Here is a 24,324-nt window from a genome sequence, read left to right on the forward strand (position 1 = left end):
TTCTTGCAAATTAAATTAAAGGCACAGGATGGGCCAGAGAGGGATGCTGTTTTTTTTTTTTAACTTATATACTAGCGTCACGTCTTTCTGACAGTTTTGACAAATGTACCAAAATGTGTTTTGAATTACAAACTCTCATGGTTTTAGCACTTGGGGTTGAGCCAAAATTGAGACTTGGCCTTGATTCACGAGATCTGACTTGCTTAGACCTCAAATCAGACAAAGCGCAGGAGGACTAACTCTCAAGTCTTTCGTCCATTAAAGTACAAAGAGAAGGCGGTATGGATGAGGAAGTGCACAAAATGAAAAATTTGTGAAAAAAAAGCGCGACTGACAAGTCGGGGAAAATAACATTGGACAAAGTATAAGAATAAAAGGCTAATCAAGATAAAGTGCTACTGACAAGTAGGCAGATTAGCAACCGGCAAAGTACAAACACACAAAAGTACAAACAAGGAAGAAAAGAACTCACGGGGGGGAAATAAGGAGCACAAAAAACATCCAATAAGGGGCGAGACAAAAGCACTGCAAATGGCGAAGACAAAGACACCATCAAACATCTTCCTGGTTAACACTTGGGGTTCATAACAAAAAATACATATTAAAAATCAAGTTCAACTCTTCTAGTAGGCTTTTTTTTGTCCGATTTTTTTTTTGTTTTTGTTTTTGTTGCTTTATAATAGAAGCATGACGTTTTTTTGTTTGTGTTTTTTTTTTTTGTGCAAACACCAACCGCCGTTTGGAACTGTTCATAATTCCTTCCACATTTTAATGCCTCTCCCCTTTTTTCTCTTCCGCAGCAATTTGGAAAGATCTTAGACGTGGAGATTATCTTTAACGAGCGAGGATCCAAGGTGAGTCGGCCGCAACGCCAGCTGCTTCATGGCCTCCTTCTGCGCTAGTGTGTTGTTTCGTGTTCCTGGCTCCAAACTCGCTCGCTCACTCTGTGACTTCAGCTTGGACAGAAAAAAAAGGCAATTGTTGACCATAAAAATTGCCTTTTGCCCCCCACCAATGCGATTCTTTGACACAAAATGGTACATTTGTCCACAAAAGTGCAATTGTCGGTGCAGAAAAATGCAACCAAAAAAAAGGAATATTTTAACCCGGGAATTGTATATTTGGGTTGTATGGAAGAAGTGTGCGGTCCCAAAGAACTGCAATATTTTTCTATTCAAACCTTATATTTGTTCACAAAAAGTTGTATTTTGAACCATAAATGCTCAACAATCCCCACAAGTAATATACATTTTCACAAAAGTTTTTGTTTCCCATGACGGATTTCTGACCAAATTGCCCAAAACAGCATCTCCTACCATTCCTATTCTTTGATACAACAATGATATATTGAGTCAGAAAGGTTCATTGGTTAACCATCAAATGTGATATATTTGCAAAAAAAACCCCAAAAACAAACAAAAAAAGAAAAAGAAAAAAAATGTGGTGTTATGGTTTTTTTTGTTAGTTTTTTTTGTTTGTCTGTTTTTGGCAAACGAGTTTGTCGTGGACTCACTTGACTTTGTCTCGTGCATTCTTTTGCCATTCCAATGTGCTCCCAAAGGGAAAGGCTGACATTCAACTACAAAAAGCGCTGAGCGCCACAAGCTTTCCTTGTGTTTCCCTTCCTGGAGGTGTCCCAATACCTTTGTCCCTGCACAGCTTCCTCAGGGAAGGCGCAACCTTGTCCCGAGTGCCAACATCAAGCCGGCATAACCATTTTCTTTTTTTTTCTTTTTTTTTTTTTGTTAATGGCCGGTGCCCTCCAAAGCCCATTACCCAGCATGCCTCGCTCGCTTCTATAATGAAGCTAGCGGGACATTAATAAACAATCTATTTCCTATGAAGCCATTTGCATTCAATATGTTTGTCTGCTTTGAAAAATGGACGCTCGGCTTGAGCCTGTTGTAAGCTAATTATTCCTTTCTGTGTGTGCATGCGTGTGTGTGAGGCAGGCGAGAAAGTGGAAAATAAGATGGAGGGGATAACGACAGTCGGGTGGATGTCCAAAGGATTAATTCTGCCCTCAGTTCCTTTTTTTTTTTTGGAATGCATTTCTTTATCTCCCCCGAGAACAGGCCGGCATGATTTATGCTCGATGGTGCCGATGGCCGCTCAGGTCGACTGGAAGCACATCACGGCATTCGCCATTTCGCACTTATGTATTTTATATACCTTCTCCGCAAATGATCACACAACATCAATGAGTTTGTCCAGGGCAGGATATGCAAAAAAATAAAATAAAATAAAATGGTGTCATGAATATTGGCAAACCATTCAAAGAAAAAAAATAATTATCAAGCAGACAGGAAGAAAAGCTGTTTGCCGCGAAGGAAGAATGAGAAATCGAAAAACGGGTTTGACGGAAGGAAGGAGTGGGGTTAAGAAAGAAAAGACATCAGGAAAGAGGTCAAAAATGAAGAACGGCAGAGTAGCAGGTTTCAATGACTGATGAAAGAATGTCGATGCATGAAAAAAAAAAAGTGGGTGTGAGGGAAGAAAGACAGGAAAGGAACTACAGAAGTAAAGAAGAAAGGAAAAGGAAGAAGAAAGGATGGATGGAGTGAAACGTACGTCCGACGGTTATGGAGGCGAGGAAGGAGAAGTTGAAGGGAATGAAGGAAGCAAGGTTGCAACGAAGGAAGAATGGCAAAAAAAAAAAGTTGTTCCAGCAAAGGAAGGATGGAAGAAAAAAAGTTTTGGTTTTGTACTGTCAATGCAATGAGATGCTCCAAATGTGGACCGTGTGGAGTCCAGCAACGGCCTTTGCTAGTCCAGCCCGATACTTGACAAGTGGGCCCAGGTGCCGAGCCCGCAACATAAGTCACCCCAGTGACAGTTACGCAACCCGCAGTCGCCTCCGAAAAAAAAAAAAAATTGAAGTTAAACAAACATCCATCCATCCATGATCCGAACCGCTTTATCCTCACGAGGGGGCGTGCTGGAGCCTTTCCAAGCCGCCTTCGGTCAGTCGGTGGGGGACACCCTGATGCCAGCCAGTGGCAGGGCACGCATCGACAAACAATCGTTCGCGCTCACAATCACACCTAGGGACAATTTGGTGCGTTCGATCAACCTAGCGTGCATGCTTTTGGAATGCGGGAGGAAACCGGAGAAAAACCCACGCAGGCACGGGGGAGAACATAAACACCACGCAGGAAGGCCGGAGCCCGGAATCGACTGCGAGGCGGACGCGCTAACCGGTCGTCCGCCGTGCCGTCCACTACACTAACAGATGACACAAAATTGCCAAATGTGAGTGCTTCGGTAGTGTCTGTGTGTGTGTAGTTTTTACAAAAACATCACAGCAGTGAAGTGTTTTTGTGTCTGGGTAGTGCAGACACGAAATGTTTGACACTAAACTGTGACTATTCCCAGTTTCCATCCTCGTGTGTAGCTAAAGTTTTTCGATCGGGCAGAAAAGCCAAAAGTCCAAACCTCCAAGTGAGTTGCGACGCCCAACGCAAACATCACCTTGCTGACTTTCAACTGACGTTAATTAGCACAACACCTCCACCAGCGCCACGATGTTTACAGCTAACGCTACTAAACGTCTTCTTCTTCTTCTTCTTCTTTTTTCGCCGTGTCGTTAATTACCCGAGCGAGACGCCTGTTTTCCTGACATTCCGCCTCTTTAATTGGGCCGAGCCGGACCCGCTTTGTCAGCCGGGTCCTCTTTTCCCGTGTTTTGCTTTCCGCTAACTGCTGCTAATGAATCTGCCAACTTGCCACCGTGGCCGCTCACCTTCTCTTTTTCTGTGTCTTCTTTCTGCCGGCCTCCGTTGCCGTCGCCGTCTTCAGGGCTTCGGCTTTGTAACCTTCGAAACGAGCATGGACGCCGACCGCGCACGGGAGAAACTAAACGGTACAATCGTAGAGGGACGCAAGATCGAGGTGCTTTCTCTTTTTCTTCACGCATCTTGTTCCTCGCAGCACGACAGCATCCTGATGATGATGATGATGGCGGCGTGCATGGCGAGTGCATGCTCTCTGCCGTCAGGCGCCAACTTGTTGGGTCGTGGCGGCAAAAGCCGTCGCCAGTCAAAAGCACGTTTGCAGTTTGTGTCATTTTTGTTTTGGTTTTGTGCATCCTGATCAGGGTTGGGCAAACTTTGCTTCTCAAAAAGTTTGTTTGTTTTGTTTTTTGTTTTTTTAATCCTTCAATTGCACAGCGGGAGCAGGTCTTGTAGATAAGATTGAAAAAAAAACATGAAATGGTTAAAATGTTCTTTAAAATTGACTTAATTTTTTTTAGCTATCATTCAATTTTTTCAAAAATTCAGGCACATGGAAGGTTGTTTGATTTACAATTTTTTCTTTCATTATTTCCAACAAAATAAAATGTCTTACATTTAATGAAATAATAATTTGTGTTCATTTTTGCAATGTTACCAATTAAAAAATTTATAAACTGTTTCATGCATGTTTAGTAGAATAAAAAGGCAAAATTAACCCCAACATTCAAAATCTGCATCAAAAATATTGACAAGCAAACATATCAGAAATAAATGCAAAAAATGTTTAGATGAATCAAATTTTCAGTAAGAAAAGATGTCAATGTTGGAAGTGTTGAGCGCGGTTTTGTCGGTGGGGTGCTTTTGCCCGCCCTGATCGGCTTTGTGCTTGTCGCGTTTTTTCCCGCCTGCATGCTCACACGTCGTTTTTTTGCATGTGGCCAATTTTTTTTTTCTTGATGTTGTTTTCCCGCCAATGATATCGTGTGTTGTGTTGTTGTTGCGGTTCAGGTGAACAACGCCACAGCGCGAGTAATGACCAACAAGAAAGTGGCCAACCCCTACACCAACGGTCAGTCTCGATACGCTCGACATTAAACTCTCATTTTAAACCCTAATCCATATTTAAAACCCCAACCCTAACCACACATTTCAAACCCTAATTTGAGACTCTTAATTCAAAACCCTCCGCCTGACTTGAAAAATGAATACCGGTTGTAACACCCGAAATCAAAACTCTAACCCTTGTTTTTAACCCAAATTTGAAACCCCAATCCAAGCCTTCGTCGTCGAATTTGAAGCCCTAACCATTATTTGAAAGTCTTAAACCCTTAGCTAGAAACCTGAATCCTGAAAGCATTTGAAGCCTTCATCCAAGTTTTAAAAGCCTAACCTTTGTACAAAACCATAATCCAAATCTCAAAACGGTAATATCAAATGTTGCCCCTAAAGCAAGGCTTGAAAACCGAACCCCTTTGTTTGCAACCCTAATGCAGTCAACTTTTGGTCGAGATGATCGAATGGAATGTGTCTTTTGTCAAAGTTGTGTTTTTCTTTTTGCACGCAGGTTGGAAGTTGAACCCGGTGGTGGGCGCCGTCTACGGTCCCGAGCTCTACGCCGGTAAGTCCACTCACTCGCTTGCAATTTGCCATCAATCTCGCCTCCGACGCCAAATGCGGCCCGATCAGCGGCGGGCGGACCACCCCCGGCCGCTTCCGATTTTCTGCCGCCACTTTGTTTGCCCCTCCGATAACACTCTCACTGGTGTTATCGGATGACACGACGAGCGCGTGCCGGCGGATTTGCCCGCAGTCCAAGATTGACTTTTACCTGGCAAGCCGACGAGAGAGATCCACATCAAGATTTCGTTATTTCGTTTGGACCGCCAGGGAGACCAAGAAGGAGGGGCTGGGGGGGGGGGGGGGGGGTGCAGGGGAAAACCCTATCCCCCACCCCCCATCCAGCGCATCAATTTAAAGCTTGCCAGCAAATAAGCGCCAAACCCGATCCACACGCTAATCAAGGCTTGAAGCCCTAATTTGAAATTCTAACGAAGAAACCAAATCAAAAAATCTCACCAAAAGGCCTAAGCCTTTTTTTTTTAACCAAACCTTGACCCAAAATCTTGGCCCTGTCATTTGAAATCCTAACCCAGGCCTGTAACCTGAATTGGAAACCCTAATCTTTTTTTAAAGCCCGAATCCAGGCTTGAAGGCCTTTTTGCAACTGGAATTTGAAGTCCGGACCCAATTTGGACCCCAAACCTTTACTTAATACCCCAATAAAGGCTTGAAACTGTAATTCGCAACCCAAACCCGAAGCCCTAATCCTATTTGAAACCCTAACATAATAAACCTGCAACCAAGCCAAGAGCGGCAGATTGCTTCTTTCTTTTTTTTTTTTTTAAAGAAGGCGAAAGATGCGGTGAGCGACGTCGTTGGCAGAAGGCGCCGGCATTTGCGCAGGATGAGCTCATTGGGCCTTTCCGCCGCCGCCATCTTTGCAAGTGCGCATCAGATGAAGCCTTTTGCATTTTAATGAGGGCCGAATGCCGCCTTCATTTGCAGGAAGTGCTGAGCATGTGGCGGCAGCGGTGCTTTTTAACGAGTGTCTCTCATTCCCGCTCATTAGACTAAAATGTGTCGGTTCCCTCCGAAGCTTTACGCTCTCACGCTAAATAAGGCGGCGTGACGGAACCGAGTGCTCGTCCCTCATTTTTATGGCCCCGTCGCGGTCGCCCGGGTCCGCCCTCACCTGTCCCACCCTCACAATTACACGCAAACAGTGGGCAATTCATTCGGTACACTGACACTTGCCCACTGTATGTGCAAAAAACAAAGACAAAAGACGTGAGTGACAGGTTTTGTATTTCAACAAACTCCTAGCTTAATGCTAGCACACAATGGGAAACGCTGTTGGAGAGATAATAAATAGCATCTCTGTGGCAGTGTTACCATGCTATAAGCAACAGATAGTTGAAGACAACCCGTCAACACATGTAGGCAGACAACCAAAAACATCTCAATGTCATACCTTCTTCATCCTCTGCAAAGAATGACTAATATTACTAAGTCACTTGCAGTAATTTGGAAATGCTCGGCTTGAATTATACAGCCGCCCAGGTTGCGCACACCAGAAGGAGAATTCTTAATTCACCATTTATCATATTTAATCATCTATTTACCATATGCTTTCGTCAATCTATTGATTTATTTAAATATTATAGAGTGCTATTATTATTAAGAAACTTATGTTATGATTAACATTTTTGTTGCGATTTTTGGGGAGGCTAGATGAGATGAACATCATTTCCGTTCATACCGGTGGGCAAAGAAGATCTGAGATGCGAATGTTTTGAGTTGCAAGCGTGCTCATAAAACACAAGATGTCTTTAACTACGGTGACGCAATAAGTGGCTATCTCCAGCTCCAAGTGCTCACATTTAGTGGAGGAGAGCTTGTAAATCATTAGAGTGGCCTTTAAAACCGTAGAGGATGAAGCTCTTCTATTGGATGTGATTGGACCGGGTACCTAATGAAGTGGCCGTTGACACAGCATCAAACGCACATTCTCGCGCGCGTACACATACACACACGTATACACGCTCGCACACAAACACAAAGGATGTCATAAATCAGCAAGAGTGCGCTCCTCCACTGCAGCCGGGCGGGGCCGTCTGATTTATGGGTGCATCATGTTTCAAGTGGTCTGGACTCCTCCAGCCAGGGTGGACGCTGCAGAAAAAAGACAAAGCTGCTTTTTACAAGGTTCAAGTGAAAGCACCGCGCTGCTGGAATCTGCCTCCCGGGGGAGGGGGGGAAAAAAAAAAAACGTGCGTCGGATGCAGTTTTGGGGCATGTCTGCGGGGGCGTCAATGGCGATTAATCACGCTTTATCTGCACTCATTTCCGTGCGGGAGATCGCCCAAATTGGGGGCCATAAATCGCGATCGGCTGACAGCACACTTCGTCTCCATTCGTCGGCCCGCGCCGCATCTACACGTTGATTGTGCTCAAAAACATTCGCCAGAATGACGGATGACAGTGTCGCGACCGCTTCCGCCCGCTACGAGTAGCCCTCGCTGGTGCCCCCTGGAAAGTTTCCGGGGGGGAAAAAAAATCAATCAGACCCTGACACAAGTTTTAACAGTCGACACAAACTTTGGGTGGATGTGTTTGCAATGACAAGATGTACGAAAAAAAAGTCAAAAGACCTGTATCCAAAATTGACAAGGAATTCAGCATTTTTGCTTTGATGTGGCCATTTTTGACAAATTCCTGTCTTGCCCCAGAACAAAATCAGCCCCCGACCTCAGTTTTACACATCAACATGTTCATCATGAAAAGACACAAAAATGTCTCAAGGACTCACATCCAAAACTGAAAAAGAAGTCAGACACGTCGCTTTGAAATGGCCCTTTTCGGCAATATTATTGAGTCTCAATTTCTGGAAAGTAAAAAAATAAATAAACAAGTCTGACTCTGACAACAGTTTCACCCATTAACACAAAATCGGGTAGACGTCTTTAACATGATAAGACACATGGAAAAAGTCTCAAGGAACCATGTCCAAAATTGAACAGGAAGTTGAACATTTTGGTGAAATTCTTGTCTTGCGCCTTGGAAAATAAAAGAAATAAAATAAAATCAGCCCCTGGCTCTAGTATGAATCATCAACCCAAAATTGGCTCGACATGTTCATGTGCACAAAAAGTCTCATGGACGCAAAATTGAACAGGAAGTCAGATATTTTGGTCTGAAGCAGCCCTTGTGGGTCAAATTCCTCAGACTTGCCTCCTGGCAAGTTGGAAAACATCAAGACCACACAACACGTTCATCATGACAAGAATTCCCCAAAAAACTCTCAAGGAGCCGTGTCCAAAATCCAACAAGAAATCATCCATTTTAGTTTGAAGCCATTTCGGTTTAGTTTCAAACCGGAAGCTGTCCGTGGTTCTGCTGGTTCTCTTTCAGGACCACGGACAGCTTCCCCTCTGACTTGCCTTTTATCCCGAGGAATAGAAGAGAAGGCTAATTGGCATCTTCTATGAACGTGGACAGATCCTCTCATTGTCGGACTGTACGTTTGGGGGCTAATTAAGCGTCTTAACGCTTGATGAGATGAAGCTGTTCGAGGTCCCCAGGGCAGATTAATCGCATCAAGCCCATAAAACATTGCCAGCCTACCCGTAGATCTCATACTGACAACTCTCACCGACTTTTTTTTTGTTTTTGTTTATTTTTGTTGTTTTTTTTTTTGTAGGATGTAAGTAAAATTGTAGCCAAATGGTAAACGTCTCACGATAATGCAACGAAAGGACCGGGGAACTATTGGCAGCAGTTGAGGGTTGGTGGTACTCACTTTTTAATTAAATGACAATTTGCTCTAATACACCTATCTTTATAAAGCCAGGGATTGATACTTAAGTTCAGCGGGGCACCACAAGGCTCACTACTAGGCAGTGAAACATTGTAATCCCACTGCCAATTAGTAAAGGAATTGGAATCAAAATGGCAATACTTATTTACGGTATATAATCATCTGTAAGCGATTTAAGTTTGTCAATTTGAAATTATATAAAGGTGTTTGAGGATCATAGTTTAGACTATATTTCGGCTTTGAACTTTTAATATGGCAAGTTGTTTAAAAAAAAAGAATTACAATTTTTCTTTACAATACCTGTACAGTCCTTTCCTCCTTGCTTTGTTCCCAAAGAATCTTTGACTTCAGCCTCAATGCTGCGTCCATGCAGGCCGTTGTTGCCTAGCGAGGTGTGTCAGCGCCGTGATTTATGGCTTATTATTGAGGCAGCGTAGCCTATCGCCGGCTCGTTATGAGTTTACCTTCGCATACATCAGCGTACGGGTGTCGCATACCAATGTAAACAAATACATAAAAGAACAACAACCAGTTTCGAACCACGTTTACAAATGCTCACAAGACCAAATCTGCATACGGGTTGGCATAAATCAACACAGGCTACTTGTAGTGTGTTAGCCCGCTTGCTAACATGTGGCCGTGGGCCAGAAGAAATGAGATGCAAGTATTTGTGCAATGAAGCAGCTTTCACAGAACCCTAAGAACACAGAAGTAAGCAACATGATTGCCACGCACAAGAAAATCTCACAGAGCTGAAGCAGTGTTAGCATTAGCGTTAGTGCTCATCTGATCCAATTTTGCTGAACGAATGGAATGTTGAGGTGAGAAATCACCTATTTGTTAGCCAAGATGTTAATGTGTGGGTATAGCCTCAGCAAACTGCTAACAAGCAAACAACAATTGTCAAAGGTAATAAAGTCTTCGAGCTAAGATAGGTTAGCACTGGCTCGCCTCTGACCAAATCTCACTAAACTAATACACCATCGAGCTGAGCATCAATCGGCTTACTAGCTGGGGCACTAATGTGTCAGTGTCGCCCGAACCAAATGACACGCTAATGTATGTGCAGACCCGCTAACACAGGTAATGTGTATTTTATGTAGAGTTTGAACTGATTAACAAACCTTCCTGGAGTACTACACAGAGCTGAGCCCGTGTTAGCAGTAGCATTAGCACGCATCTGACATGATCAAGGTGACTTCAAGGTGACAGTAAATCACCTGAGCCCCGGCAAGGCACGCATGGGTGAGTGTCGCCCGAGCCAAGCAACAAGCTAATAAAATTAAAGAACTACACAGACAAATTTCAGGGAGTCTCTCAAAGACCTACTGAAGTGCTAGCATTAACTTCACAGCGCACCAGTTGCCGTTGAAAACGGGCCTAGTTTTAATTTAATTTAATTTTGATTTGGTAGTTTTAGTGTAATCCTACTCACAGGAAACCAAGCAAAACCATTGTCACTAGCTACTAACGCACCACATAGTGCTATTTGTGTCTGCATCAAGTGAGGGTGATTAAGGACAGAAATGTTTATGTGATGACAGGTTCCAGTAGAGTGCGGGACAGATGGAAAGAATATTTTGAGGACTTGATGAATGAGCAATTTCTCGCCTTTAATTTGTCGGCAAAGTCACTGAAAATCCTAAAAGACTGCTAATGCTATGTTGCTAACCGCGACCAGATAGGGGTGCTAACACTGGCCAAAGGACTGGCTAATGGTCGTCATCGTGAAAACTGTCTTTCATTTTGAAAAGCCATGTGCAACTGCTTGGAGATGGAGTGATGCGGTGGAGTTGAGCGCCGACAGCGAGCGGACGGTTCATCCCAAATGCATCGGACACACGCTATTAACTCGGCCAGCGCGGAAGCCGCTGGCCGTGCCGGAGCGTCGCCACTCAAGCAGCCCATGGAGATTTCACTCGGAAAGCAAACGCAGCGGAACGACCGTGATATAGAAACGGGAGGAGAGAGAACGGGGCACATCCTTATATACGTATTGGAAACCGTATAGATATATAGACCCTGCATTTTTTGTTGCATACCATTTGAACGCACCACACCAACCTGACTGAAGGTTAACCACCAACGTTGAGCCTCACTTGGCCCGCGACACTCCGTCGTCCTTCACCCCAAGCTCGGCCGTCACTGCCATTGGCCCGAGCTGCTCCCAGATGGCTTAGAGCTGGGGGTCATCACGAGGTCGGGGGAGATAGGGGAGTAGGGGGGGGGGGGGGGGGCTGGACCGTCCCGGCCCATCTGCTTCATTTCCCCCGCGGGGAGCTTGTGAACATCTCGTCACCTTCACCTTTTTTTCCAGCTCGATGGCATCTTTGCATCCGTTACCCGCAACGACACCAACAGCCCAACGTGCCTCGCACTGATCGCTGCCACACCGGGCCTCAAAAGTACAAATAAAATCATAAAAATGATTAAAATAACATGAGGAACGTTAAGGCTCTTTTTCCAGTTGGGGGCGCTGTTTGCATATCGCATACGAGGTGGAAATGCCGGCAAAAGAGGCACACCCGCACTTACTAAGGCTCGCGTCAGCCTGTTTGTGCCACCAATATTTTCTATCAGCAGGTAAGCAGAATGTCTCTCTCATCGCCACTTTTTGTGTCTTTCTCCATAGTAACGGGCTTCCCGTACCCCGCCACGGGCACCGCCGTGGCCTACAGGGGGACCCACTTGCGAGGTCGGGGTCGGGCAGTCTACAACACCTTTCGCACGGCCCCTCCGCCGCCGCCCATCCCGGCTTATGGAGCGTGAGTAGCGCTAACAAAGTCATGTTTTTTTTTTCTTTATGACTTCCTGTTGTGATTGCTTCCTTGGCAAAGTAAAGGTGGTACATGAGACACCTTGACCCGAAAACTAGCTCAGTGAAACTCAACTTGAGCAGTTTTCAGCTGCTTACTTCACAACAAGCAGCAGCAGCGAACACTTTTTTTCCTACAATGAGGCCAAGTGCAAGGTTTTTTTTGCCACTCTCACTTTAAGTTTACTGTCAAACAAAACACAAAAAAAAGGACTTACGCACATTGTGGATTCAACATGACAACAGAACTTTGCCTTACGCATGCCCACTAACTTCATGCAAACACAGAAGTCCAAATGCCATAGACAGATCATGGAAATTGAAACCTTAAAGAAGGAAGCTTCACAGACTATGCATACAGCAAACACATCTTCAAAAATGGTGCTAGGTGTGCTTGCTTTTAAGTTTTAGCCTAATGCTAAGAAACAACAGAAAATGCCACCAGTCTGTGTCATGTGACCACAAACTGTGCAGTAACGCATGCAGACAGACAATATTAAATTTTTGCACACTTGTGCATTTTTACACTTAAGTTCCAAGTGAAAGCTAAACATGAATAGGAATATTTCTGTCCTTAAAGCATTTTTCAAACTGACACCACTCAAAGTGGGATGTAATTAAAAGAAGACCACCAAAAAAATGCACTATTTATGAAATGATTTGTGTTAGATTTTTATTTTCAGTGTGGGGTGTTATAATCATTTCGTGAAGGGTTTTTTTCATAATTATTTCTATTCGTGTCATTTTGGTTTGTCTTGTGCAATATGTATTTTAGCTACGATTTTTAGTGCATCGTAATCTGTGTCCCTACTGTCCCCTATTTTGTATTTTTTTTCATTGATGTTATGTGTATGTGTGTGCAGCCTTACAGTTATTTTGCTGAAAAAAAATACAGTCACAATAATAAATGACATGTTGATATGTCGTATTTAACATATTTCAAATTCTTTGTGCACCCATGGTCTGTCCGAGCAAACGTGTCCATGTTACTCGCATTCACTTTCATGTGTTTGGTGAGTGCAATGTGGGCGCCGTGTCCTTGTCGTTATCATAACTGCATATGTGTGTGTGCGTGTGTGTGTACGTGTGCAAACGTGCATGCGACCCAAGCCTCGGGCAGACGAGATAGCATTAGCATTAGCGCCGACCGCATTGCTGATCTCTTGGCTTTGTGCGGCCTCACTGGCACTCGCTTTCGCCTCTTATCGGTTTTGTGTGTGTGTGTGTGTGCGTGTGCGTGTGCGTGCGTGTGTGTGTGCGCGTGCATGTGTGTGTGTGGGTGTCCTGGAAAATAGGCATTTTTTTGGGTGGTCTCACTGTATGTGTGCATGTGCAGTCTCTCTCTCTCTCTTCATATATATATATATATATATATATATATATATATATATATATATATATATATACACACACACACACACACATACGCGCGAGCACACACACACACACACACACACTGAGAGGAGGCCGGAATATGTTCCTCTAGTGCTACGCAAATGAGGAGAATCACTGCCTCAATACTTGACTGGGAAGCGATGACATAGCAGTTTTTGAAAATAACTGTAGAATATTTAAAAGCAATCTGAAATTGCTTTGATGGATTGGTTTTCGCATCTTTAATCAATACAAGATGAAGTATTTGAACGTGCTTTCTCATGCGGTTCTATTTTGTCCCTCACAGGGTGGTGTACCAGGACGGCTTCTATGGTGCCGAGATCTACGTGAGTACATTCAAGGGTTGGGGAGGGGGGATGGGGCGCGGGCCTCAGGGAACAATGTGATCCCCCCACAGCGTTGGGCAGTGTCCCGCTTTCACTGCCAAGTCAGTGTCGATTAGGCCGGCCTCGCCTGTGCCAAGAAACCTGACAAGAACATTTAAGACCCCCTCAGCTCCAGCAGCCCAGACTTCCTGTCCCGCGTTCTTTCATTTTGCGCATCCGCGTACGCTTCCCAGGGCCCGGACGGGGTAACCCGGTCCACCACCACCACCACCACCACCACCACCACCACCACCACCAGGTTGTGGGGTGGTGGTGTTCTCACATGGTACCAAGTGGAGTTTGGCCAGCACAGCCATGCTAGAGATAAGAGGGGCGGCCGAAGATAAGGGGATTAGTCGTCCCCGCAGTGATGTCCGTGGAGGCGGGTTGGCTTCAGGGGCGAAGACTGCCCTTGATGGGAAAGAGGGGGAGATAATAGCCAAATTAGCCCCACTTCAGGGAGAAGGAGCGGGGAGGGGGGCAGTGTGGGGGGGTTGTACCCCAAAGCGCCGTTATCGAGATAAAGCGATGACAGTCACTTCTCACTTTCATGCTGGTAGCGTCTGATAGAGAACAGCCAGCAATATATGACCCCCCCCCCCCGCGCCCCGGCCCCCATCCCCCTCAGAGATATATGACCCTGCCCACGCCACCCACCGTGATGCAGCCGAGATGTCGCCGCTGTTTATCACAGACGCCCACCGCGCATGACGGATTTGTTTGTCCAGCTTGTTCCGATAACGAGAGTGACGCCGTCGCTTCCGTGAAGGCCTGCTCTGCCCGCACGCCGCTCTCAACACCATCGTCATCACCATCACCGTCATCGGCAACACATTCTCATCACGTTGGCATCCAGCGTCACCTCCATCAGACCGTCACCTTGAGTGGCAGGAAGTACATCTGTGCCAAATAAGTTGCATTTCGAACATTCAAGTTGTTTACCATCAAAAAACACTGATAATCAATATTTTTTCCACAAAAAAGGGTTTAAAGGATGGCATTTCTTTGAATAAAATATTAAAAGCTGTAGACATCTAAATGTCATTTGTTGAATGAAAAAAAAATCTGTGAAAAAAAATAATCTACTTCAAGATGATAGTTAATTCAATATCTACAGTGAAACTCCTCTACAACGAAACCTACATGGGCGAAAATACCCTCCAGTGTGAAAAAATCTTCATGCATTAACACCATTCCCATTCCCCATACAAGGGGAAAAAACCTTTTGCGTTTTACGAAATCTTTTTCTCTGTTCAAAGATAAGATTTGCTACAGTGACAAACCCCCTGTTGTGAAAAAATTCTTGCTGCAAACATGATTTCTTTGTAGAGGAGTTTCACTGTACCATTGAATACGTGTGTACATCAAAAATCATGTGGGACAGAGATCAGTTGTAGTGTTGTATTTAAGTTATATTTTGAAGTGAAGATGTCGAATTACATTTTTGACGCAGATTACGTTTTCATGGCCGAAAAAAGTTGGTGTCGCAAGTGTTGACAAAGCAGAAACTTCAATGGTAGTAATTTGACATGAACCAAGCATCACCATCTGCCGTCACGTCAGCACCAGCCCGATCACGTGTTATCGTGATCGGCATGCACTCGCCATCCCAGCAAGCGTCTCCCTTTGCTGACCTGCTAACAAACCAGCGCACATCTCCGCCGCATATGTCATTTATGCTAATGCATGTGCACGTGCGTGTCTCATGCACGCCGCGCCACGACACAATAACAAATGTGCTGCGCTGTCGTGTGCACCATTTGACAACGCCGGCGGTGGTGATTTATGGCCCCGAGTTTACTGCGGACCGCGCCTGCAGTTGTAATCGGTCCCGAGGCGTGGCTGTCCCGCAGGAAGTCATCCGGCCGCCACTTCCTGTCCCCTGCGGAAAAACAAACAAACCCAAAAGGGGAAAGCTGGGGAGGCCCATAGGGCTCGGTGTGAACCTCTGACCTGAAAAGGTTTGTGAGTCTGAAAGTGAACGGTCGCTGCATTATTAAACAGCACCCGAGCGGTGCGCAGGACCCAGATGGGCGGCCGTTAATAGAAAAAAGTTGGGCAGCTCCATTTTTCACAGAGTTAGCGCGACGCCCCAACAATGAGCTCCTTAATTCCTTCCACTCTGGCAAATGAACACTCTCCCGCCGCCGTCACCACGCCCCCCCCCCCCCCCCACCGTCTTACTTGATTGGCAAGCCGGTGGCGTGTCGGGGAAAGAAAAAGGATGTTTAATAATGCAGCGGGTGCCTCTTCACTCTCAAAATGCTGCGAATTTGGCTGCTCAGTCAAATGTTTAACTGATTCGTGGCCTCCCTCTGCTCGCGCACAAAGCCTGAACGCTAGCCGTGGCGGTCCTCCCTCGTCAGATGGGCGGTTCCCTTCGCGGATTTTAAAGTCATACATATCCAACACTGTATTGTACGCATTTGGGAGGGGGGGTTCTGTCCTACAATGTACCCCACCCGCGTTTCCTTTGTTGGCAAAAGCTTGTCGCTTCTCAAGACATACAAGTTTTGTTTAACAAAGTCACCGTCGGAATACGGCTTTGATGCTAATGCTATTTCGCTAGCAATTAAGTAGCTGGCTTTTACAGCTGTGTTGGGTCTGTCTCAGTGACCGACTGAGACTGCTGTTGTCTTCTTCTCTGATCAAAACAGTGTTCCCCTAGCGGATGATCCATGAATTGCAGCTTATTAAAATTTTTCATTTTGTGTCTTTTATGGATCTTTTCACTTTTAAATTATCCTGCGGGCCTGATCGAACCTCCTTGGGGGCCGGTTCCCGCCCGCAGGCCGTATGGTTGATGCCCATGCCCTAACGTCTTGAAGCAAAGCAAACTACATCGGCGCAAACAGTATCTCGTTTTCGTTTTCATTTTGTGGTGACTTCAAGTAACGAGCAAGCCGTTTGCATCCATAAGGATGACTTGATTCTTGACCACTTGATTCGGGACAGCCCGGTTTGTCATTTACTACTCACCGTGCCGACCTCGCCAGCAACCGCGGATTTAAGGCCGCCCCGTGTTCATTCTGGTTGCAATTGAAATAAGTCAGCATATGAGCGCCCCCTCTGCTGTCTGAAACGATGAAGGTTTCTTGTTGTTTTTTTCAGGGTGGCTACGCAGCGTACAGATTCGCCCAGCCCACCACCACCGCCGCCTACAGCGACAGGTGAGCGGCGCCATCTTTTTTTTTTCCTACCGGTTAGCCCAGCTAACGTAGCAGTCGAGGGTTCACATAAAACTCTAAGGCTTCAAACCTTAACACAAAATCATTTTAGCTTTGAAGTCCTACTTTGACGGTTAACTTGAAACCATAACCATGTTTTCCAAATCTAACCGTGGCTTGACACTCTAAATTGAAACCTTAACCCCTAATAAAGCCTAATTATAAACTCCAAGATTGGCTCGAAAGCCTAATTTGAAACCCTAACTTTGGTCCCGCTAACATGAAACTGTAATTTGAAGACATTTGAAAACTGTTTTGAACTTTTGGGGCAGTTTGAATGTCAAACCAGATTTGTGTGTAATGTTTGACAAAATTCATAACGTGCGAGAGTTTTTTTTCCCACATGGCCAGCAGGTGACAATTCCAGCGATGAATGTGATTTATGTCAACTCTGCACTCTGAACTTTTCTGACATTTGAGAACAAAAAAAGGCAGCAAGAAAAAGAAAAAAAAAGTAACCTTGCACGACTTGAGCTGCTGTTGAAAGCTCAAGTTCGGAATGCGCTATGCGAACGATTGCCGAGTATGTTTGCTGATAACAAGTGTGTTTGTGTGTGTGGGCGCGCCATGTTTGCACCTGAGAGGATGAAGATCATATCCACACTGTCAACATTTATCAGGCGGGGAAGCAGAAATCACAAATTGGACGAGAGTGCAACTACTTCCCTACCCCCATTCAATTTTCTGGAGACTTTTCCCGCAGATTTCATGTAATTCTTCCAGAGAACTTTTGTTTTGTTTGTTTCATTTTGTTTGCTTTGTTTGCTGTTGGGGGGGCCGCCCGGTGGACGAGTGGTTAGCGCGTCGACCTCACAGTGCAGAGGTACTGGGTTTGATTCCAGCTCTGGACTTCCTGTGTGGAGTTTGCATGTTCTCCCCCATGCCTGCGTGGGTTTTCTCCGGCTACTCCGGTTTCCTCCCACATTCGAAAAACATGTGTGGCAGGTTAATGGAACACTCTAAAATTATCCGGAGGTGTGATTGTGTGAATGTGAATGATTGTTTGTCTATGTGTGCCCTATGATTGGCTGGCATCCAATCAGGATGTATGAAATGACGGAGTACCGTTTTTGTTTTTGTTTTTTTAACCACGAAAACATGGTGTGATTGTCAAGGAAGAAGCCAATTGTCACCAAAAAATGACATCACTTGCGCTTTGATGACAGACGCACTCCACATTTTGCCCTGCAGCCATCTCGCTGGCGCGACTACGAGTCGCTTCTTTATCTCCAGCCTCACCCGTGGGACTCGTCGTTTCTTCCTCTTAATCTGCTTCGTTTCCGAGGAATTTGCTTCCTCATCTTTCCTGCGACCATTCTTTTTCTTTTGGACTCACTTGTGCTTTTGTGAGGGACTGGCTTTTTCTTCTTGTTCCTTGCAGGACTCCTCATCTTTCTTCTTGTATTCCTTGCCATGCCCCTTTTTGTTGGTTTTCTTTCACAAATTATGTTTTTCAGAGGAGGACTCACTTCTTGTCCTTGTACTTCTTGGTCTTTGTTTGCGGGATTTTCTGTTTTGTTTTGAATTTTTCCTTCCTTCCCTTTTCTGCGGGGTTTCTTTCTTTGGGAGTGAAAGTTGAAAAGCATGTCACTCGAAAAGTTCTCCTGCCACCTTTCTCTGCCCATTCAAAGCATATTCCAGCTTGAATATATTCATTTCCGTTTAGGACATCCAGGCGACTTGTCTTCCTTCCACACATCAATAATTCCCGCATTCCCCCAAAATTGTGCACTTTTCGCAGTAAAAACTCTGAAATGAATGCAACTGAATTCAGCTTCCACATTTCTTGAGTGATTTTGACTTCAAAATGTGCTTCCTTTCATCTTATTTTCTCTTCTTTTAAATGTTTTCAATTTTTTAAAAAAATTCAAATTTTTTCCAAAATGTTTTGATTTTTTTTTCTTCTTTTCAATTTTTTTTTCAATTTTCTTCCTTTCAAATTTTCAGCATCAAATTCTCATGCTCAAGCCTGCACATTTCTGGAGTCAAATCATTTCCAAATTCAGAATGTTACGCTCGTTCGAGCTGAGATCCTTTTCAATTTTGATCTCCTCCCTCTCTGTTTCTGGACTGAGTCTCGCATTTTGCCACATCACCGACTTCTGCAGCATTTCACGTCAGCTTTTCGACATTCACGCCGTTTTTTTCAAGTGGTCCGGTGCACGAGATACTCGGTAACGTGTGTAACACAATCCATCAGATGGAACAGCGAGGACGTGGTGAGGAGCGTCTCTCCTGGCGGGGGGTCTGCGCGCCGGACCCCCCTGCTGGGTGTCACTCACTCCTGTGAGGTGCATTCTCGGCTTCTATCTGAAGATAAGAGGAGCACGGCGAGGGAGAGCATGTGCTGCTCCTCCCGATAGCCTCGCCGACCTTCACTCCCGACGCTCGTAAAGGCCCGCGTTGAAGTTGTTGTCCTTGAGGATGACTTCCTGGCTTTTTATTTATTTATTTATTTTTCTTGGGGTGGGGGGGGGGGGGGGGCTTGATTTGCCGCCCTCTCTCCTCGGCCGTCTTATCTTCTCGCCACAGACCGAGCGGAGGAAACACGGGAAGCAAATAAATAAATACGCATCTTGTCCCGCCTGACGGGGAAATCACAAGGATTAGTTCCGAACCGGCCGTGATGAAAAGCCGGGGCGGAGGGTGGGGGTTGCATATGTACGGCGTGCCCCTCCAAGCCTGACCATGTTCTCTCGCTCTCGTCTTTTTGTCTCCCGTCGTGAGTACGATTAACGGGGGAAGAACTGGTCGCCTTCCACCCCTGAAAGAGTTGAAACGAAAAGCATGTGAATGACGGTGACCTATCTCGTGTGTTGTGAGGAAGACATTGCACAGAGACGGACGGAATGCAGTAGTAGGCCAGCTCCTTCCGTCTTGCACGGCCGCTGCGCTTACACGACGGCAAACATAAGCCGACTCACAAACTTGCAACTGTCGACCGTCTCACTATGCAAATGAACCACATGCTGCTTCACCGAGACTTGAACATCTTATCACATGGAGCAGACACTGACGAGAGCTGTTGGCACTTTACCTGTTTGGTGGTGACAAACATAATTGTTGATAAGTTACTGCGCCAAATAACCTGGAGCCACATGCTGCTTCACCGAGACGTTACTATCTGGCTACATGAAGCAGCCTGTTTACTTGATGAGAGCGGCATGCCTCAGTGATGGAGTGGTCATTTCCCAACACAGAGGTTGCCGGGCCATCGCGACCATCTCAAAGTGTCCTTGAGCAAGATACTGAACCCCCCCCAGTTGACAAGTGACAGCCCATTTACCCGTTGTCACCCCTCAAGTCATCTTTTAGCTGCCGAGTGATGACAAACACAATTGTTGATCGTTGCTGTTCTGATGTAAATGCTCGTCGGCCAGCCGACTGTCACGCTTCAACTCGTCATTTCATCATCGGTCGTTGACGCGCCGCTTCACGGAGCCTTAACCACTCGCCTCCTGTCTTACTCTTGCAGCTACGGCAGAGTCTATGCAACGGCCGACCCCTACCACCACACGATCGGCCCCGCCGCCGCGTACAGCGTGGGAACCATGGTAAGGCTCTCACAATCGCCGACGCAAGCCCAACACACGGGCACGGTGTTCAAGAAGTGGACGTCACCTTAAGGAAACAAAACAAAAAAAAATCAATCCATCCTGTTCTGTTTCGTTCGTTTATTTGGTAGGCAACATGTGTGAATAACATGAATCAGGATGAAAATACACTTTCGTCCACTTCTTTTGTTTATTTATATATATATACAGTATATATATATATATATATATATATATATATATATAGATATAGATATACTGTATATATATAGTTGTGGTTTCACACCCAAATACACACACATGCAGACAGAAAATACATTCACGAAGGGATGTATACACACACACACACATACACACAAACAAATACACACAAGGACAGACAGACCACACACAAAATTCACACACACACACACAGGGACAGACAAGCCACACAGGGACAGACAAGCCACACACAAAATTCACACACACACACACACACAAGCACACAGGCACAAACACTCAGAGGGACAGACAGACACAAACAGTACATGCACATACACTAATACACGTTTACTCACACACACATGCATGCATAAACCAGAACACACACACACACACTCCGATATAGGAAGGCGCGCACACGCTAATAAAGGCCCATGTGGTCTTTATTAGTGCGAGCAGGACCCAACTTTGAATGCGGAGCGTCCAGCAAAGCTAGCGCGTTAATGTTTGTTTTTAGCTAGCGTTTGCAGCTATCCTGAAACATCAAAGATGAAAAGTTACCCCACACCCCCTCCCACCCCCCCAAACAAAAATGCAAATGTTCCTTTCATTTGAAAAAGTGACGACTTTCTCTTTTTGGTTGTGCGCTGGATGGCGAGTTCATCAAAGCAAGTGCGCCCAGGGACGGAACAAAAAGCCAAAGAGGGTGGGGTGGATCTTTTTTTTTTTGTCGGTGATCAGCAGCATGCATGCATGCATTACTCCCAATGTTAAAAAAAAAAAAAAAAATTAAAAAGCGTAGCATCCCCCGGGGCAGCTGCTAGCTAAAAGCTTTCATTAATTACGACATCTTTTTTCTCTTCATTGACTTAATTAGAAATGTGCTGCTTATATGCTCCCCCCACTCCCAATTTCCTCCAAATTTCCTTCCATGATGCATTAATCCCCACTAAAAATAACCGCGCGAGTCTGTGCGTGCATTAGGAGCTCGAGTATGCGTGTACGAGAGCAGCGAACTCACAACAAAGGAGTCCTTTTTTTTTCTTTTTAATTACACAAAATCAGTGACATTTTTGGGGGTGGGGTAAAATCTCCTCCAATAATCATAATAATAACAGTGAGTTCGTCTGAGCTCGGAAAATTTTGCATGAAAGCTTCACATGGCAAAATGAGCCTTTGAAGACATTGGCTTTGGCTTCCTCGTTTCGCCGAGGCTCCTCTCTGGTCGTCTCTGCGCGCGGATGTGTGCATACACACGTGTGTGTGTGTCCTAGATAATGTGAGCCTGACTCGAGGCTGAGGTCCCGCGGCGCTCCTGGTAGATCCCGCCGCTTTTTTAAAAAAAAAATTTTTAAGCCCGCATAAAAGCCGCCTGCCGTTAAAACTCTGCCGGCGAAAAGAACGACAAAGACAGAAAGAAAAGGAAGAAAATGAAACAATGAAACAGAGAAAAATGGAAGGAACACCAAGAAAGGCAGTGAGAAGAATGAAAGAGAAATAAAGGGAGAGAAAGAAAGACAGAAAAATGAGAGCAGAAGAGCGAGGAAAAAAAATGACAAAATGAATTTTTGAAAGAAAGAGGGGGAAAAAGAAAATCAAAAGTCAAGACAAAGAAATAAAAAAGGAAAGAGTGAGTGAAATAAAAGTGTGTAAGACAGTAAGCAAAAATAGAACATGCGCGGAAGAAAAAAAATGGAAAAAAGAACAGGAGGCGATAGAGAAAAAGAGAAAGAACGAAACAAAAGAAAATCCAAGATTAAAAAAAATGGAAAGACAAAAAGGGAGACTGAATGAGAAGCGGAAACCAAAAAGAGAGAAAAGAAAAAAAGGATCGCAGGAGAAAGGGAAAGTGTGAGAGAAAAAGGCAAACCTAACGACGAGCGAGGGTATCGAAGAGAAAAAAAACGAAGAAACAAGAGGAAGAAGAAAAAAGAAATGGAAGAATGATTCATGAAAAACCAAACACAAAAAGTAAAGACACACAAGGAAAAGAATAGAAACAAAAAAGCTAAAAAATATACATATATTTTTGGGCCGAAGGGAAAAATAAAATAAAACTTGAGAAATTCTGAGTGGAAATTTTAACGATTGAAATTTGCTGCTGTTGAGTCTTAAATGTCAGCAGGCTGAAGTCTCGCATGACTTCCGCAGCCAATACGACCAAGTTCATTCAAATATCACAAAGATTTTCTTTTTGTTGTTTTTCTTTTGTTTCCGCCCCCCCCCCCCCCCCCCCGACAAATTGCGCGTGGCACTCGCCGACTTTGTCAAGTGTGACAACTGGAAGGAAATTTGAGGACAAAAGGGAGTCATAACAATTTGAAAAGAAATGAATACAAGTCCAAATAATGTTCCTTGAAAGTGCTGCCCTGAATGCTGATTGGTCCTTTTTCATCTTTGATGTTGCAGGCTAGCCTCTACAGAGGAGGCTACAGTCGCTTCGCGCCCTACTAAAACCAACAAACAACACACGCACACACGCCACCAAAAACAACCCCCCTCCCAAAAAAAGAACTCTTGAAAAAAAATAATAATAATAACCCTCCCCAAAAAAAATATCAAGAAGTCCCCCCCAGTGAGGAGACAAAGCTCCTCCTCCAGCTGACTTTTCTACCCCCGCCTTTTCCACACTCTTGTATCCTTCATTCTTTTTTTGCCGTTGCTTATTTATTTATTGATTGATTGATTGATTGCTCTGTTTTTGTTGTCTTGATGATTGAATTGTAGTCTTGACAACATTGTGTGTATATAAATGCCCAGACAGTTTTCTAATTTCAATGTCTATTGAAACACACGTTTTGGTTTTTTTTTGGGGGGGGTCATTTATTTACATTTTTGTGACCGGATATGCAAATCTGAGACTTCGAATGGGCTGACTCCATTTTTGGACATTTGTGATTTCAAGCAATTTTGGAGCAATTTTTAGTCCAGCCCTGGTGGGCACATTGGTGACCTCATGCTCCGAAGCTCATATTCTTGGATGGTTGTGGTATAAGCAAAAAACTTATTTGGCCCAGTGTTGCACTCACAAATCAAGGACTGCCCCCTGTCGGTCAAAATTGCAACTTGGATTCACTTGAAATCGCAAGCATTCAGTTAGCCCACTTGACTTGTCAGTGGCTCAAACACACACACACACACTGATTTGTGAGAGTGTTCCATAGCCTTGATAAGCTGAGAACATTTCTGAACCCAGCTTCAATATTTGTACAGGTATGTATTGATTATACATATGCACACACACACATATATATATATATATACATATATATATAAAACATGCAAAAATGTACTGCAATGTAGCAGCAAATGTACATAAACGTGTCCAAATGTACAAGCACTAACATGTTTTCTATATGTATTCCGATATGAAGTGTGCTTACAATGTTTGAGGACTACGCGGTCTTATTTTAAAGGTTCTAAAAAGACTGTGACCTTATTGATATTATCAATATCATGTGACATAAAGTAGCTTGATGTGTGTTTCGAATAAAGCAATTAGAACAGCCGGTTGGAGGTTTTAACACATCTTGTTGTAAATTTGCTTGCTGCTGTAAATTGATGGTAATGCTGCTCATAGGCAGGACTGACATCAGTGTTTGGATTTTTTTTTCTTGTACATGTTTTTTTTCCCCACTCGTCAACCGGGTTTGTAT

The 24,324-nt window shown here is 44.6% G+C and overlaps 1 protein-coding gene across 11 annotated transcripts in view; it reads left to right on the forward strand.

Annotated features, from left to right (window-relative positions):
- The window catches only part of LOC147193054 (RNA binding protein fox-1 homolog 3-like), a 315,236-nt gene that overhangs the window by 284,698 nt on the left and 6,214 nt on the right, over positions 1 to 24,324 (forward strand). For 7 of the 11 annotated variants that reach the window (XM_086132040.1, XM_086132039.1, XM_086132032.1 and 4 more), the window contains 9 exons: positions 801 to 854; positions 3,799 to 3,891; positions 4,743 to 4,803; positions 5,299 to 5,352; positions 11,744 to 11,876; positions 13,608 to 13,647; positions 16,798 to 16,856; positions 20,389 to 20,467; positions 23,078 to 24,177. In XM_086132040.1, coding sequence (XP_085988166.1) covers positions 801 to 854; positions 3,799 to 3,891; positions 4,743 to 4,803; positions 5,299 to 5,352; positions 11,744 to 11,876; positions 13,608 to 13,647; positions 16,798 to 16,856; positions 20,389 to 20,467; positions 23,078 to 23,122 — 618 coding nt within the window. In that variant the 3' untranslated portion in view covers positions 23,123 to 24,177. Of the gene's footprint in view, positions 1 to 800; positions 855 to 1,952; positions 2,252 to 3,798; positions 3,892 to 4,742; positions 4,804 to 5,298; positions 5,353 to 11,743; positions 11,877 to 13,607; positions 13,648 to 14,414; positions 14,857 to 16,797; positions 16,857 to 20,388; positions 20,468 to 23,077; positions 24,178 to 24,324 lie in introns of those variants that run through there. The other 4 variants (XM_086132033.1, XM_086132036.1, XM_086132037.1 and 1 more) reach the window with 4 other exon arrangements.

Source organism: Hippocampus guttulatus, chromosome 16 (genome assembly GCF_054856545.1).
Source record: "Hippocampus guttulatus isolate MCC_2025c chromosome 16, RoL_Hgut_1.0, whole genome shotgun sequence".
NCBI classification, from domain to species: domain Eukaryota; kingdom Metazoa; phylum Chordata; class Actinopteri; order Syngnathiformes; family Syngnathidae; genus Hippocampus; species Hippocampus guttulatus.